Source organism: Schistocerca nitens, chromosome 1 (assembly GCF_023898315.1).
Source record: "Schistocerca nitens isolate TAMUIC-IGC-003100 chromosome 1, iqSchNite1.1, whole genome shotgun sequence".
Classification (NCBI taxonomy): Eukaryota; Metazoa; Arthropoda; class Insecta; order Orthoptera; family Acrididae; genus Schistocerca; species Schistocerca nitens.
In genome coordinates this window covers 661,962,414-661,979,128 of record NC_064614.1, presented here as the reverse complement: position 1 = coordinate 661,979,128, position 16,715 = coordinate 661,962,414, and the positions used below count along the sequence as shown (strand labels likewise).

Sequence of the window (16,715 nt, the reverse complement as noted above, 5' to 3'; positions counted from 1 at the left end):
TGGAAATGTCTTACAATTGAAAACCTGGTTCCTAAATTTCTGTCTTACCATTATATAATCTATCTGAAACCTTCCAGATCTCCAGGCGACTTCCATGTTTACAACCTCCTTTTGCGATTCTTGAACCAAGTATTAGCTTGATTAAGTTATGTTCTGTGCAAAATTTGATCAGGTGGCTTCCTCTTTCGTTCCTTACCCCCATTCCATATTCCCCTACTACGTTTCCTTCTCTTCCTTTTCCTACTGTCGAATTCCAGTCACCCATGACTATTAAATTTTCACCTCCCTTCTTTATCTGAATAATTTATTTTATCTCATATTACATTTCATCAAACTCTTCATCATCTGCGGATCTAGTTGGCATATAAACTTGTACTACTGTGGTAGCCAAGAGCTTCGTGTCCGTCTTGTCCACAGCCGGCCGTTGTGGCTGAGCAGTTCTAGGCGCTTCAGTCCGGAACTGCGCTGCTGCTACGGTCGCAGGTTCGAATCCTGCCTTGGGCATGGGTGTGTCTGGTGTCCTTAGGTTTAAGAAGTTCTAAGTGTAGGGAACTGATGACCTCAGATGTTAAGTCCCATAGTGCTCAGAGCCATTAGAACCATTTTTTTTTCTTCGCCACACTATGCTGTTTGTAGTAGCTTATCTGCACTCCTATTTTTTAATTTATTATTAAACCTACTCCTGCATTACACCTATTTGTTTTTGTATTTATAACCGTGTATTCACCTGACCAGAAGTCTTGTTGCTCCTGCCACCGAACTTTACTAATTCCCACTATATCTAATTTTAACCTCTCCATTTCTCTTTTTAAATTTTCTAACCTACCTGCCCAATTAAGGGATCTGACATTCCACACTCCAATCTGTAGAATGTCAGTTTTCTTTCTCCTGGTAACGACGTCCTCCTGAGTAGTCCCCGCCCGGAGATCCAAATGGGGGACTATTTTACCTCCAGAATATTTTACCCAAGAGGATGCCGTCGTCATTTAATCATACAGTTAAGCTGCATGCCCTCAGGAAAAATTATGGCTGTAATTTCCTCTTGCTTTCAGCTATTCGCAGTACCAGTAGAGCAAGGCCATTTTGGTTAGTATTACAAGGCCAGATCAGTCACTCATCCAGACTGTTGCCCCTGCAACTACTGAAAAGGCTGCTGTCCCTCTTCAGGAACCACACATTTGTCTGGCCTCTCAACAGATACCCCTCCATTGTGGTTACGCCTTCCAACGGCAAGGTCCATGGTTCATGGGGGTTCATGATTCATATAACGATACAAAATGACCATGAAAAATTTCTTATTATAATTACTTAATCAGACAGGTAGTGAACTTTCACACAATAGCACATGTGATGGTAAGTGCATTTCTCTCTACATGTGACGAGAAAAGTTCTGTACAGATCATTAGGCAACAAAACTGCTAAACCATTGCTATGTTGCTGATTTCAGCTGCTAAAAGGGGAAAAATCTTTAATGTTAAGCCGAATAACTTAACAGACTGTTATGTTAGTAATTGAGAGGCAATAATTTGGGAAAAGAAGGAGGTAGTCAAATTAGTAACATGTAAGCATCAAATTTTCACATGTCATACATTGCCAAATTAATTAGCTTCCCCAACCTGTGCCTCATGCCAGAATAGTTATCCTGTGCAGTAGCTGTTGCTTTTAATCTAATATGAAGCTACACACTAACAATACTTCGTATTAACTGTGACTCGTGCATTCCTTGATAGTCAATGACCGAGACTAGTGTATGCATTTTGCCAATTACATTGGCTTGTTCACCAATGTAACAACAAACAGTATTAATAAGTCTATCGTAAAAATGGTTTGAGCTTAAGGTAAAACTCACTAGAGCAGAACGAAAGCATTTTTCTGTGTGCTGCACTGCTTTCAACACTGCTACTGATGGTGAAACAAATAACCTCTGTCAACCTTCATAGTAAAGGCAGCTGTATTTGCCACAAGAGTCTTTCAGTAAGCGTGATCATTTGGGCACATGTAGGGAACAGCAATAAGCTCTTTGCACTCAGCACATCTTAATATTTGCATAATCTTTTTCACATTATATCCTGATATTATTTATTATACTTTATCCAGGAATTCACTGATTAGTCCTGAATCAAAAGCCTCAAAGAACAAGTATCATTACTATCATCAGTTAACGTATCACTTTGCTACATATGGAATTTGAATTAATGAAAACTGAGGGAGCTCATTTTCTCAGTGTCATCTACATTACTCTTGTCACTTGCAGTAACATTGTTCTTGAGCAACATTATTCTCAGAGTCGGCTAGAACAGTAATGTTGTGGGATTATTGTTCCAACCAAACCTAGAACTGATGCAAGAAAGAGAGAGTTCTAGATGATCTTGTGAGAGTTTGTACGTTAAAAAATACTTTAAGGGTTCAGTATCCCAAAACGGAAACTCCTGGGACGGGGTTCTAATATCATGTATGCACATCAAAAATCCCAGCACAAATGTTTGTCGTGGTGTACTAATGCACACACCATCAGTGCTTAATGTTTGAAGGAAGTTTTCTGCACAGCAAAGAAAATTAGTCCATAATTTACATTTTCAGCTCTCAAAGATTGTTTGAAGCCCTTAGCATGAACATTGCTAGAATTGCACACATTAAACAGTTTATCAATAATTCTGATGAGTTCTAAGTGGCAGAAGCATCTGAAAATCTGGGTGCTGGGAACTCTCTAGAAATCAATGGCATCAGCAACACTGGAGCTCATTGTCTGGGCTGCTAAGAGACTTTCATTGTCTTATTGTGAAAATTCAGCATCAATAGTGAGAAGAGTTCAACGAGGCATGCTACTAAGATTAACAGGGGCCTACGGCCATACCCCGAATGATGCTTTGGGAAAGGGGACCCTTTTACTGGTTAAAGAAAGGCAGTCAAATGGGAGTAGAGTACGAAGGATGCGTGGAACTGAGGCCAGTTTGAAAAGGCAATAGAAGATTGCATATTACAACCGTGCAACTGAGGAAGAATGAATGTGGCACTTCGGACACTGGCAGGAGAATATATGAATTTCTCCCTAACACCAGGGATAGATTAAAAATGAGATTTCTTAAACCATCAGGTGGATTGATACATTACCTGACTGGCCATTGCCCTTATGCCACGTATCCATACAAAATCAGAAGACAGACGAGTGATAGCTGTGCCTGCGGCAGTGTGGGCGCTCCGGAACACGCATTGTGAGGCTTACACTCTATGAAGATGAATATGCAATCAGTAATGGATGTCAGGTATTAAGGATATGGAATCCCAAAGCTGCACTGAGGAGTGAGTCGGCCTGGTGCGTCTTGGAAGGCCAAGGAAGACTTCATGAGGCATTCAACCATAAGTCGTCATGCTTCCGTCCAGGCTAGACAATGTACAAAAGATTGAGGTTGGCGACCACCAAGTGAAATACTGTCTCCAGAATCTATATTGCATTAGTGCAAGTGATTATGGAAGTGCGGACTGTAAGAAGTAACAGTGATGGATGGAATTACTCGCTACAATGGAAACATTGCTGACATGTTGCCCAACGCGCAAGGAATCCAGCAGACTATGGCTGTTGACCATGGTACCATGAGGGCAGATCCAGTAGCGGAAACAACCATGTACAAGTTAAATGCACCAAAATAATTGAAAAAACAGAGAACAAATTCTAGTGTTTGTTGTAGATTAGTAACTGGGTAATTGGTTAAGGGTTTTAATGTAGTTTTTTAATAGTAGTAGTAGTTGCAGCTTTAGTCTTTTTTTAAATATCTCTTTTTTTTTTAAGAAAAATTAAGTATCAGAAATAAATAATTAATATATAACTTATAACTATCCAAGGAAATGTGATTTGTATGGCCTGTTTTAGCTTTTTAGATAATAAACTGTAGTTATGAAGCATAAATAAATAAATTCAGAAATTCACATGTAAACCAGAGACTGAATTGGCAGATTTTAAAGATTCACACTCTTGCAGATAATGTAACTTCCAAATAAAGTTCCATTTCATATCTCCAGCTTCACAGTTCATAATTTTCTTTTCATTTGAAGTATTACGAACTAATTTCAGAGTAGGGCATGTATAAAGAATTGCATGAACATTACAGTCATTGGCAGGATGTTAGAAGTAAGGGGCAAAATTTTCCTGATTCAGTGAGCACCCAAGATTTTTCAGTGTCTGAATGTTGACAGCAGTGCCATGATATGTCACTGACCTCATAAGAACAAATACAGAAAACAGTTCCAGTATACACACTCTCACAGTTTCAGCCATTACATCTAATGACATTTTATACACAACTAAATATGCAGTTGTGCATTTAAACTTTTGTGTATATGACACTATCTGAAAAACTTCAGTAGCCAGTTCTTCATCTATATTCACAATGTTGCCCAGATCATTGTAGCCTGCATACACTTTTTTTACTGTTCCACACAAGCTGCTTCCTAATTGACATACTATCAAAAATAAGTGCACACTCTTTAAGGTATCGTTTGTCAATTGTATTATATTTTACATAGTTAAAACCTCTTTTAGATAGCCAGGTTTGCAATTTATTGATGACACCCAACTACAAAGAATGCTGGGTTGGGGCAAAAGAAACGTAGAGCATACAAATCTATATGCCATAGAAAAAATAGAAATGCAGAGTGAGGGCAAATTGTTTGGTCCGTTTACTGTATTGACTGGATTGCTTCTTTGCACCACTGTTTTTCCATTGGGTAGCTGTAAAGTCTAAAGAAATGTCGCTAAAACTCTTTCCAGACTGTCATTTACACAGTTTCTTCTTTTCAGCACTGTAATCTATTCTGCCATTGTTTCCACCTTTTTTTCACACTGCTTAAGTTTCATCTGCAATCGTCTCACTTTTTTCCTAAGGGCCACAATTCTGAGAGAGACATCAGTCTGAACACTTGCATTACACTTCTCATGATTGCCATCAAATTCACACAATTTATTTGTGGTTTGGATGTAATTCATTTCCTGAAACAGAATTAAAAGACTCCATCAGCAACAATTACAAGCTCTAAAAATTCAGAAAGACACATTAACAGCAATGTGTATCCTTTTGCTATTTTAAAACGTGGTTTTACCTCAGAAATTGATGATTTATTCCAAACAAGTTGCCTTGTCTGATTGATTTTCAATTGCAAATGGCCAGGAAAACTGAATAAACCTGGTATAGCATCTTCCTACAACAGCTGTCTATCAGCTCCTGTCTTTTGTAAATTGAGAGCTACAAATTATGTCGTGTTTTGATAGAGTCCAGTATTCCTTTTGTACTGTATGTACCGATTTCTTTAAAAGCTCTGAACATGAACGAGCAAAAGTGGAAAGATATTAGATATCTTTTCACGGGATTCGAATTTCTCGAACGCACTATATATATTACAGATGGAATTGAATACACTTCTTGTTGTCAATCAGTTACTGCATCGATATACAACGCAACTCTTGACCATGTTTGTTAAGAAAGGAAACAGAATCACTTTAAAGTCACAAGCAAAAGAACAACAAAAAGTACTACTGCCCTGTTACAATAATGCAACTCCACCAAAGACCATCACGGTTTTCTAGGCAGAGATGCCTATGTTCAGACTCGTGGATCAAAATACTTGTTTATTGAATTTTGACATATGATATAACTGGCAGAAAATACCACCTATAACAGTTGGTGACAAAATACCATGTAACATGTGGGTGAAAACATGTAGGTTCAACAGTTTGTAACCACCTCTGCTGTTCTAAGGTGTTATTGTAATTGCTCCACTTCGTAGGTTTTAAAGACAGTTTTGTATCAGATTTATCTACACGAATTGACGTTCTCCTTGTAACAGAGCAGTTAAAACTTTTTTGTTTGGAATTGATATAGTTCTCATTCATGGAGCAGACTTACCATAATTTTTTAAAGGCAGTAGATCTCTTCTATTTTTACTCTCTACTGATAACAATAGTGAAATTATAGCTCAGTAACAATTCATTTGGTTTATTAACCATTAAAGTACAGCTCAAATGTCAGATATTTCATGCACACTGTTTCAGTATCTTTACCTGATAGTTACTCATAGGCAGCTGGCCTGCTGTTTGCATTTTTACAATAGACGGAATAAGTTGCAATAGCTGAAGAGCCTCTAGCACTATTATTTTATTCTGTAACAACTGAAACATCATCTTCTCCTATGGAAGAACAGTAGCCAGCAGTGACAGCCATATTCTTGTTCATGGTACAGTCCCACTATATCATACTAAGTGCTGCAGACCGTGTAAGGACAACCTGCAGCATTTCATTACAAATTATGGCATAACTTTGCAGAACAAAAAGTATAACCGAAGCACCATTTGTAGCTAATGACTTACATTTGAATGTGCAGAGGATATTAATTGTTCCAAATTCTGTTCTCTTATACCGTCCCTGTTTATCTGTATGTACTTAATAATGCATACCTCAGGAGCAAAACTAGCTAATGACTGAATAGCAGTGACATTGAGTTATTGAACGGCGGTTGTGTTGAATGGAGTGGGCAAGGGGACAAGGGTGGCGGGGAGTAGGAGGGAGGGAAGGCAAAAGATGGCTGATGGCTGGGAGGGAGGCAGCAGATGCAGGGGTAGGAATGCGATCCAGGCACCTGCTCCAGCAGAGGTGGGTTTGTGCAGCACATGGTACAAGTGATGTGGTAGAGTGGATTAGGACTCCTGGCACCAGTGTCACACTCCTATACTGTGCACCTGCTGCCTCTCTTCCGTGTGTCAACCAGCCTTCCACAACCCTTCACCCCAACCAGGCTGCAGAAATACAGCTCAGGCATAATGTATTTTATTCTTGCATGTAATTCTCACTCGCAGATTTTTCATTGTTTCAGTGATCCTTGTCGTGGTTTGCAGCAACCTTAATTTATATACACCTGACTTTTATGGTGATCTTGAGTTGCTGTTACTGCCCCTGTGCCAAAATATTTAATAATGTCGGGTGTTAATGCAAAGTTTCCTAGAGCGCCAAGGAAAGGCATGACAATAAATGAGTTCTTTGCTCTGTGTAATTTTCTCCTGATAACTTAGTAAAACCATGTTGTTTTAAAAGCTAGTGATGAAGTAAAGTGTATTCATTTTTTATTCATGGACATTCTTACAGTTTTCAGTGTCTTAAGTTATCTGATCTAGTTGACTAAATTAGTGCCCGAAAGGCTTGTTCTACATTGTGATCATGGTTATGAGTAATCACTTGTTTCATATTGTTCCAGAAAAGGAAAAATGTTGTAACTAAAGATCATTTGAACTTATGATTACAGATTACACCAGTTCTTCAAACACAGTACTACAGAGATCAGACTTTTGCTGAAAAAGCACTTGTGTTGCAAACTATAACGAATTTTCTTAATGTCTGCAATAACAAAGGCCTGGTATCGGAAGGTATTTATATGATTCTGAAGCAGTAAAATAAAGTAGTGTGTTTTCCTATAAAATGGTTGTATCCATTCTCATTTATTTTACTTTTATTTCAGAAGCAGAAGAACTGCTGCAAATTCGTAGAGATTTGTGTTCCTTATATTTAGATGCAGTTGTGACAGAAAATGAAGAGGTGTTAGTCGAAGCTCTTTGTGGACTGAGTATTATTATTAACTGTTTAGATAGTAATAGCCGCTGTAAGCTGTATGACATTTTAGCTGGTTGCCTCAAACAATCGCAAAAGAAAAAGTTAAGGTAATAATTATTTCTTAATGATTATTATTGCTAACCCACCCAGATGTTATCCTGTTGATGGACCCCAAATAGAAGAAATTGAATAGTTACATCAGTTCTAATTTTTTTAAATTTCAAAATTTTAGGCTTGAAGCCATTACGTGTTTTAAGAAACTGGCCAAAATACATACAGAAGAGATTATGAGTAACATGGTTAACTGTAAACTTCAAGTCTTTGAAGGTAAGATAATGAATTTTATGCTTTATGAATCATAAGCAACTAGTTTACTAAAATAAAGGTTTTGTGTGTGTGTGTGTGTGTGTGTGTGTGTGTGTGTGTGTGTGTGTGTGTGTGTGTGTGTGTGTGTGTGTGTGGGCGCGCGCGTGTGTGCGTCTCGGTCTGTCTGTTTGTGACTTACCATCATAAAACATTTTTATATTCATGACCTTATGTACATCACAGAGTTTGAAACATAGCTGCTTCGTTCAGTGACTGTTTATAAATTAAACTAAATAGTAGCATACTGAAGTTTTGTTTGCTGTGGTATCTCTGTAGAGCAGATCAGCTGAGTTTTTCTCACCAGGGCAGTGTCTCCAGTGTGATAGATTTGTTAGTTTTTGTATACTGTTTGACACAAAGGTCTTCCATCAGTTAGGATCATGTCATATCCATCCTAAGACTGTTCAGTTCAGTCATCTCACAGTGTTGTACAACTCACATTGTGGCTTGCAGCCTTACAGAAATAATGAACTAGTCATGGTCCAAGAAGTGTTGCTTGAAGTTTTAGCCATAGAAGTGTTATCCTCTTAATGGGACCTAGGTTTGTTTTTGCTGCACACTAAATGGACACGTTTGGTGTACCATACATAAAGGACTGCTGTGTAGGCCTTTTCTGATGCTTGGGAAACACATCTGTATCTACAAACCACTATGAGATGCATAGCGGAGGTACATCCCATTGTACCAGTTATTAAGGTTTTTTCCTGTTCCATCCCTCAGAACACATTCAAATATTCCGCAACAAATCGACATCAAAGATATTGGACGGTAGTTTTGCGGATCACGTCTACTACCCTTGACTGGGCATAGTGTTTTGTTTGAGCGATCTGCAGTAGATTATAGTTAGAAGAAGGGCTAACGCAGCTACAAATTCAATATAGAATCTAACAGGGATTCCATTGGGACCTAGAGATTTGTTCAATTTAAACGATTTCAGCTGTTTGTTGACACCACTGACACTAATAATTATTTCACTTATCTTTTCAGTGGCACAAGGATTAAATTGGGGAAATTCTCCTTGGGGTTTTCCTTTTTAAAGGAACATTTGAAAATGAAGTTAAGCATTTCAGCTTTTGCTTTGTTACCCTCAATTTCATTTCCTGTCTCAGTCACTAGAATCTGGACACTAACTTTGATATCATTGATAGCCTTTTCACATGACCAGAATTTCTTTGGTTTCTGTGGAAGACCATGTGATGATATTCTGCTGCGATAGTCATTGAAGGCATCATACATCGCTCTCTTGACAACCAAATGTGTTTCATTCAGCATGTCTCCATCTATGGCCTTATGCTTCGTTTTACACCTATTATGCAGTTTTTCGTTTCTTTAGAAGTTACCTTACAGGGACTTTATATCATGCAGGTTCCCTCCCATTATTAATTGTTCTACTGGTAGATATCTATTCAGTGCATAGTCAACTATTCTAACAGCATCATGGTCACTGATACCAGTTTCGATGTGGACATCCTCCAAGAGCAGGTCTATTTGTTGCTGTTAGATCCAATATATTTCCATCATGAGTGGGGTTCCTAACTATCTGTTCTACACACTTTTTGAAGAAGGTATTTAGTAAAGTGTCACAGAATGTCTTATCATGCCCACTAATAACAACACTAATTTTTCCAATTAATTGTTGGATGATTAAAGTCTCTACTGATGATTACAGCATGATTGGGGAACATACAAGTGAAATGAGGTTTTCTCCAAATTTTTTGGTTACATCAGGAGGTGAGTCTGGTGGGGGATTATCATTTTATGCCCACCTCTCATACTGAGTGTTGCTCAAACAATCACACGTGCAGCTTCAGTGAATTTGAGTTTCATGTCTGCTACAAGTACACCATCTCCATTTCCTGTTTGCCTATCCTTTCGGTATTTTCCCGAAAAATCTCACTGCTATCAATTTCAGGTTTCAATCAGCTCTCCGGTACCTAGTATTATGCGAGCTTCACTGGTTTTCATGAGTGCTTCAAACTCTGGCATTTTGTTGCAAATGCTTCAGTAGTTTACCATTAGGGTTTTAACACTCTCACCTGTGGGAGATATCTCTTTCGATCTTACACTGGTACTTGGGGGTTTCCTACAGCTATTGTTATCTGGATTGGATAGTGTGTCGCCTAATCTGAAAAGCCCTTGTGTTCACCCTAACACAGTCAGCTACCTGAGTAGCAGCCTCTGATGTGTAGTGCATACCTGACTCTTTTAGGGGGACCCTACAGTTCTCAACCATTTGACATAAGCCCAGAAAGTTGCAGTGTAGCTTGTCACTGACTTTCTAAGTCTTTGGTTCAGTCCTTCCATTCATCACAGATCCAAAGGTCCACAATCAAATCTGGGGACAATGATGCAAATTGTGAGCATCGTTGAAACTCCATGTGCAAGGCTGATCTTCTCAACCTTCTCTGTCAGTCACTGGAATGACCCAAGAATGACCTCAGAGCACAGACGGCAGGCATCATTTGTTCCAGTGTGTGCCACAATCTGCAGTTGGTTGCAGCCTGTTCCCTCAGTGGCTGCTGGAATAGCCTATCAACATGTTGAATGAGACACCCAGGCATACACACTGAGTGAACCTGGTGCCCTTTCCTGTTCTTTGCTGCCATTTGCCTAAGAGATATCGTCATTTGCCATACATTTGAACTGCTGACAATTAGTAGACCCCTACCCTTTTGCGACTGCCTCCTCCTGATACCAGACAAAACAGGTTTCCCCAAAGCAGGCGAAATGAGTCCCACTGACTCATTTTCAGTTTCAGTGAAAGACAACACCTCATATTTCTTGGTTTGGGGGACTGGTAGAACACCCTGAGTCCTTCCTGGCCCCATCCACCCTTTACAGGATGCCTAGATTACCATTGACATGCCACTTGCAGTCAGGTGGATGAGTGAAGACAGATCCTGTACTTTCTGCAGAGGAGACAGCATCCACAAGAGAGGATAATATTTACATTATCTCTAGTACAGGTATCACAGGTACACGACTCTCCAACACACCAATTTACAGCAGCTGTCAGTCGTTTGACAGTAGTCAGGGCGATGTCCAGTGCTTACAAATGTCAACCAACTCATCCCGTGTTTGAGAAAAATATTCACAATGGGGCTGCATTTTGGCTGATGCAATGTATTACAAGACAGAGAACAAATAAATTTAAATTAAGCCCACTGATTATCTTTTAATCTGTTAAGCTAAAAAGTCGCTAATTACCTATAATAATTGGAAAAAAATGCACAATGGACTTCCGATTCAGTTCCTGCAGAAACACCAACCCATTAGTCCATGTGTATGTTTGAACATGGTGGTCAAGTTGATACCCATATTTTCCATTGTCTGTCAACAGGTAAGAGCTTGTCCCATTCAGTTCCTCCTGACCAAATTTCCTGGAAAAATACATTTCCATTGAAGGGCACAGATGACAATATACCCTATAGCTCTCAGGATCTGGCAATACTGTGAAATGCTTCTCACTTAGTGGCAAGACATTCTATAAGATTGTCAACAACATTGCTGTGCATAACGTTTAAGTCCATGTGTTCCAGAGGACTCCTAGTACCTCCGTATCTGTGAAGTTTATGACACCTTGTGACAGCCATATTTCAGTCAGTTGGCATGAGCTTTTGGCTCATTCGCCATTGGTAAGCTGAAGTGTCCTACGAGTGCCATGAGCTTGTAATACAAATTAATCATGGTGCTGTCATCTTCAGCATCTGCTACAAAATCATCCATGTATATGTTCTCTTCAACAAGTAAAAACGATTCAAGGAAAATTTATTTTATGCATTGTAGCAAGTTCTTTTAGTGCGAGGTCGAGAAGAAATGGGCTGCAGGTGAGTCCTAAAGGTAGTCTGGTGAAGTGATACATAATCTTTTTTGTCAATTGTGATATAGTTTCCTTATTGGTCTGTGATTACTTTAAATAAATAAAAACCCCACGAGATCTCTTTCTTTCCCATGAAGAACTAACTGTAAAAATGCTTGTTTGATATTGGCAATTAAGACTACTGGATATAGACGGAATCACAGTAAAACTGAAAGAATGTCGGGAAGGAAATTAGGGCCTATTTCTAAAGAGTCATTCAGTGAATGAGCGTTCTTTTCACGTGACAAACCATTGAATGCTGTTCTCCTTTTCATGACATCTCACTTTTCTTTATTTACTGCCTGAAGTGGCAGATAAACTGTGTCGCTGGATGTATGTCCAGGAGGTGTGATTTCATGTCTCTTTCTTCCAAATATCTGTCTTTGATGTGGCCTTTCATTTATGCCTTGTAAATGTGTTTCAGGTTGGTGCTCTTTGTTATGTTTTTCTCCAGTGAAATAAATTTCTTCTTTGTTTGCTGAAGATTATTACATACCATAACATTGGGTTTTTTGGGGAAAGGGGCCACTCTTTTACTTTCTCCCACTAAGAATCCAACTTAGAATGGAAGGCATCAGTACAATGGATGATGTTAGCCAAATCTAAAGAGAATCTTTAACAATTTTCCGATAATAATCTGTTCCTATAAGGATCTCAATAGGAAGATCTGAGTCATTGTTTGTGTCTGCTAACTGAAGTATCCGGGTTTGCAGTAGTTTCCTTATATTGGAAGGTATAATTGGCTGCACGGCAAATGAGTATATGCTTTCAAATGCATTCACACATGTCATGGAATTGGTCCACATTCCCTTTAGAGTGAATTCTGCGACTATAAGGTGCACTGAAGTTGTGGAAGACATTTCAAAGATGCTAAACAAATACTAACAAAGAGATAGAGGGGCTGGCCAGTACTTACCTCAGCTCAGTACAGCCGATAGATACACAAAAAACAGAACCAAATATTTTTTACGTTCCTATCTTTCGGAACAAATGTTCCTTCATCAGGGAGGAGAGCGGGGAAAGAAAGGGAAGAAGGGAAAGTAGATTCAGTTACTCACAACCCAGGTTATGAAGCAACAGGGAAAGGAAAACAGGGAGGGGAGCAAGGATGGAGGCATGGTTGTCAGAGGGAAGGGCCGCATGGAAGAGACTTTCCTGAAGACCCAACAGCTGCTTCCCCTGGCCTGGTACAGGTTTATAGATGACATCTTTGTGGTCTGGACTCATGGTGAAGAAACACTCCTTAATTTCCTCCATAACCTCAACTCTTTTTCGAATCTGAATTTCACCTAGTCCTTCTCCAAAACCCAAGCCACCTTCCTGGATGTTGACCTTCATCTTGTTGAAGCTCACATCCACACCTCTGTCCATATCAAACCAACAAACAAACAACAGTACCTTCACTTTGATAGCTGCCATCCATTCCACATCAAACGTTCCCTTCCCTACAGCCTAGGTATTCGTGTCAAACGTATCTGCTCCAGTGACGAATCCCTCAACAATTACACCAATAAGCTAACCAGTGCTTTCCTCTCCCACAACTATCCTGCAGACCTTGTCCACAAACAGATCTCCCGAGCAATACATTCCTCCCCGTCCAACAACAATGTTCCTATCCCCAGACCACACAGAAGCATCCCCCTTGTCACCCAATATTATCCTGGCCTCGAAAACATCAACAAATTACTCCACCAGGGATATGTCTTTCTCAAGTCACCCCTGAAATGAGATCATCCCTTGACAAGATTCTCCCCACACCACCCAGAGTTGCCTTTCGTCGCACCCCTAACCTCCGTAACATCCTTGTCAAACCCTACAATATTCCCTGACCACCTTCTCTACCCAGCGGTTCCTACCCCTGTAATCGACCCCGCTGCAAAACCTGCCCCATGCATCCCCCCACAACCAGCGACTCCAGCCCCGCTACTGGTAAAACATACACAATTCAAGGCAGGGCCACGTGTGAAACTACACATGTGATTTATCAACTGACATGCCTGCACTGCACAGCCTTTTACATCGGTATGACAACAACTAAACTGGCTGAGCACATGAACAGACACAGACGAACTGTCCGCCTAGGAGATGTCCAATACCCAGTAGCGGAGCATGCCCTCCAGCATAATTCTAGGGACCTAGGAACCTGCTACACTGTATGTGCCATTCGGCTTCTCCCATCCAACACCAGTCCCTCTGAACTGCGGAGATGGGAACTTGCACTACAACACATCCTTTCATCCCACCATCCCCCTGGACTGAACCTACGTTAAACAACCTCACTCCCATTTACTCTTCAGTCTTCTCCTCTTTCCCTTTCCTCTTTAGCCATTCATGCATCTCTTCATCCTACATAGTTGTGTTTATCTTTATACTATATACCTCTTTACTTCTGTATGCATCCTCTTTGGTTTGAAGCTGGCACAGTACTTACAGTATAATATCTTTGGCTTCCCTCTGACAACCATGCCTCTATCCATGCTCCCCTCCTTGTTTTCCTTTCCCTGTTGCTTCATAACCTGGGTTGTGAGTAACTGAATCTACTTTCCCTTCTTCCGTTTCTTTCCCCTCTCTCCTCCCTGATGAAGGAACATTTGTTCCGAAAGCTAGGAACGTAAAAAATTTTTGGTTCTGTTTTTTGTGTATCTATCGGCTGTACTAGCTGAGGTAAGTACTGGCCAGCCCCTCTATCTCTTTGTTAGTATTTGTTTCACATCTTTATATGAGATTTTCCATTAATCATTTCAAAGGTGCTGACAGTTAGGTTGCAATGTTCTATAATTTCTAGCTTGGCAACTTGGAAATGAAGCTCAACTGACTACAGAATGAGTAAGTCTGCTTAATACTCAATGTCCATCACCCAAACTTGAGCTATCAGAAGATAAGTAAAATCAGGTGAACTGATGTTGATTTTTCCCTTCAGAAGTAACGATAACTTTCTGAGAAGATGAAGCAGGAGTAACAGTGTCAGTAAAGGCAGCTTTGTGATGATGTTTCATGCAACTAGAACGTGAGACCTTGCCCTTTTTACTGCAGTTTTTAGTACTGTGATACCGATGTACAAATATAAAACAGCGATTATCCTGCTTTAACTTATCTATACATTATTAGTTGTCAGCCACTACAGTGCAGTCTTGGACACAATGAGTGTGAGCTTCACAAATTACACAGTATGGTCATAGTTCTTGTCTGGGTTTTTGCAAGTCTTTTTCTTGCTTTGAATTTATGTGAAATGTGTCACTGCAGTGGGTTCGAAATTAGAGAATGTTAGATGATTTCCGCCAGTCTTTTGTGCAACAAGAGCACCGTGAACTACTACTTCCAAAACATTCAGTAATTTCAGCACATCTCTTGCAGTTCTACTATGGGTAACCCATTTTGGACATAATTCAGTAAGAAATTCTCGGAGAATTTTTGGAGTGAGAACTTTATCATATGCTACAATGGCTTTTTCTAGGGCATGTTTTGCTTGAATATGGTGGTTGCATTCCAGGAATGTACAGTGCAGTGTTTCAGTTGTCACTGAGACTGTAGAGACATTAGTGCATCCAAATAATAGAGATGCACCAGTATAACGTGGTTCGTATGTCTGTACTGATTCAGTAAATTTTCTTTGTTTCCTCATACATGTTAGCTGTTAGAGGTACTTCATCTAACAACTTTGGTTCGCCTGACAGAAACCCCAAAAGGAAAACATATTTGTTTATTGTAGAAAGCAATGGATCGGCATCTCTGCAAAAGGACTCAAACTTAGTGGTTGATAGTTTGGTAGACTTGAGTACTGTGGGTTGTATGGACACTGTAAGTGACACAATATTAATCTACGATGTTAGGGCTGAATGCATATAATCAATTGCTTTTGCAGACTTCTGTTAATGTGTTTAATTTTGTATGTATATTCCTCACATATCTACACCTCAGTGTCATTATAATTGTGACAGAGAAAATTGTGGATAGTGTCATCTAATGAAATGAGGTCTCTAAAGTGTCTTGAAGACTTTCCAGAAACTTCAAAACAGTTTTTCTGTAGTAAGTCCATCAACAGCTGCACAAAACTGCGTAGTATTAGTCCTCTCATAGGTTGCCTTCTTTTCAAAGTTGCCTTATTTTCAAATTTTCTAGCTGGATTTCTAAGTATTGTGGCATTATGTCTTATTAAAGATGACTATTGTAAACTTGTTTACGAGTGTGTTTGTGAATAGTTAAATGTCTGATAGAGAGCATACAAGGAAATGTAAAATGAATCAAACAAGGGAAACTCCAGGTAGGGATTTCAGCAATGTAAGAAAAGACAGATTGTGATTTACTGAAAAGAAGACACGTCAAGTTGCAGACAGGCACAATTAAAGGACACTTACATAAAGCTTTCAGCCACAGTCTTCATCAATAAAAAAAGACACGCACACACACACACACACACACACACACACACACACACACACAAGCAAGAACACCTCGTACACACATGACTGCCAACTCCAGCACCTTGGGCCAGAATGCAAATGTACTTGGTGTGCAAGCAGCATCTGGAAGAGGCAGGGAAAAGGAAGGAATAGTAGTGTACAGGTGGGGAGAGAGATGAACGCTGTCTGGTGGAATGTGCAGGGACTAGCCTGCCAACAGGCACAGTGTCAGGAGGTTGAGAAAAAAGGAGGAAGATGGGCAGATGCATTGACAAAGAGCTGCAAATATGAGGGTGAGTCAAATGAAAACCTTAAATTTGTAATAACAAATCGACATTTCGTGCTGTTATTCTGTAAGTTGGTAAGCATGCTACAAACAGCGTGCAGAATGGCCTGTAGGTGGCAGCATAGTGCAGATGCACACATATTGTCACACTATCGGTATAAAGATAGCCGCCCCACTCGCCTCTAAATGCCTCATTCCAGCCCAGCAGTCCT

At 39.8% G+C, this 16,715-nt stretch overlaps 1 protein-coding gene across 1 annotated transcript in view; it reads left to right on the top strand.

Moving 5' to 3' along the window:
• The window catches only part of LOC126259167 (MMS19 nucleotide excision repair protein homolog), a 269,613-nt gene that overhangs the window by 138,130 nt on the left and 114,768 nt on the right, over positions 1 to 16,715 (top strand). The window contains exons 8-10 of the mRNA XM_049955735.1: positions 7,288 to 7,408; positions 7,501 to 7,699; positions 7,825 to 7,919. Coding sequence (XP_049811692.1) covers positions 7,288 to 7,408; positions 7,501 to 7,699; positions 7,825 to 7,919 — 415 coding nt within the window. The remainder of the gene's footprint in view (positions 1 to 7,287; positions 7,409 to 7,500; positions 7,700 to 7,824; positions 7,920 to 16,715) is intronic.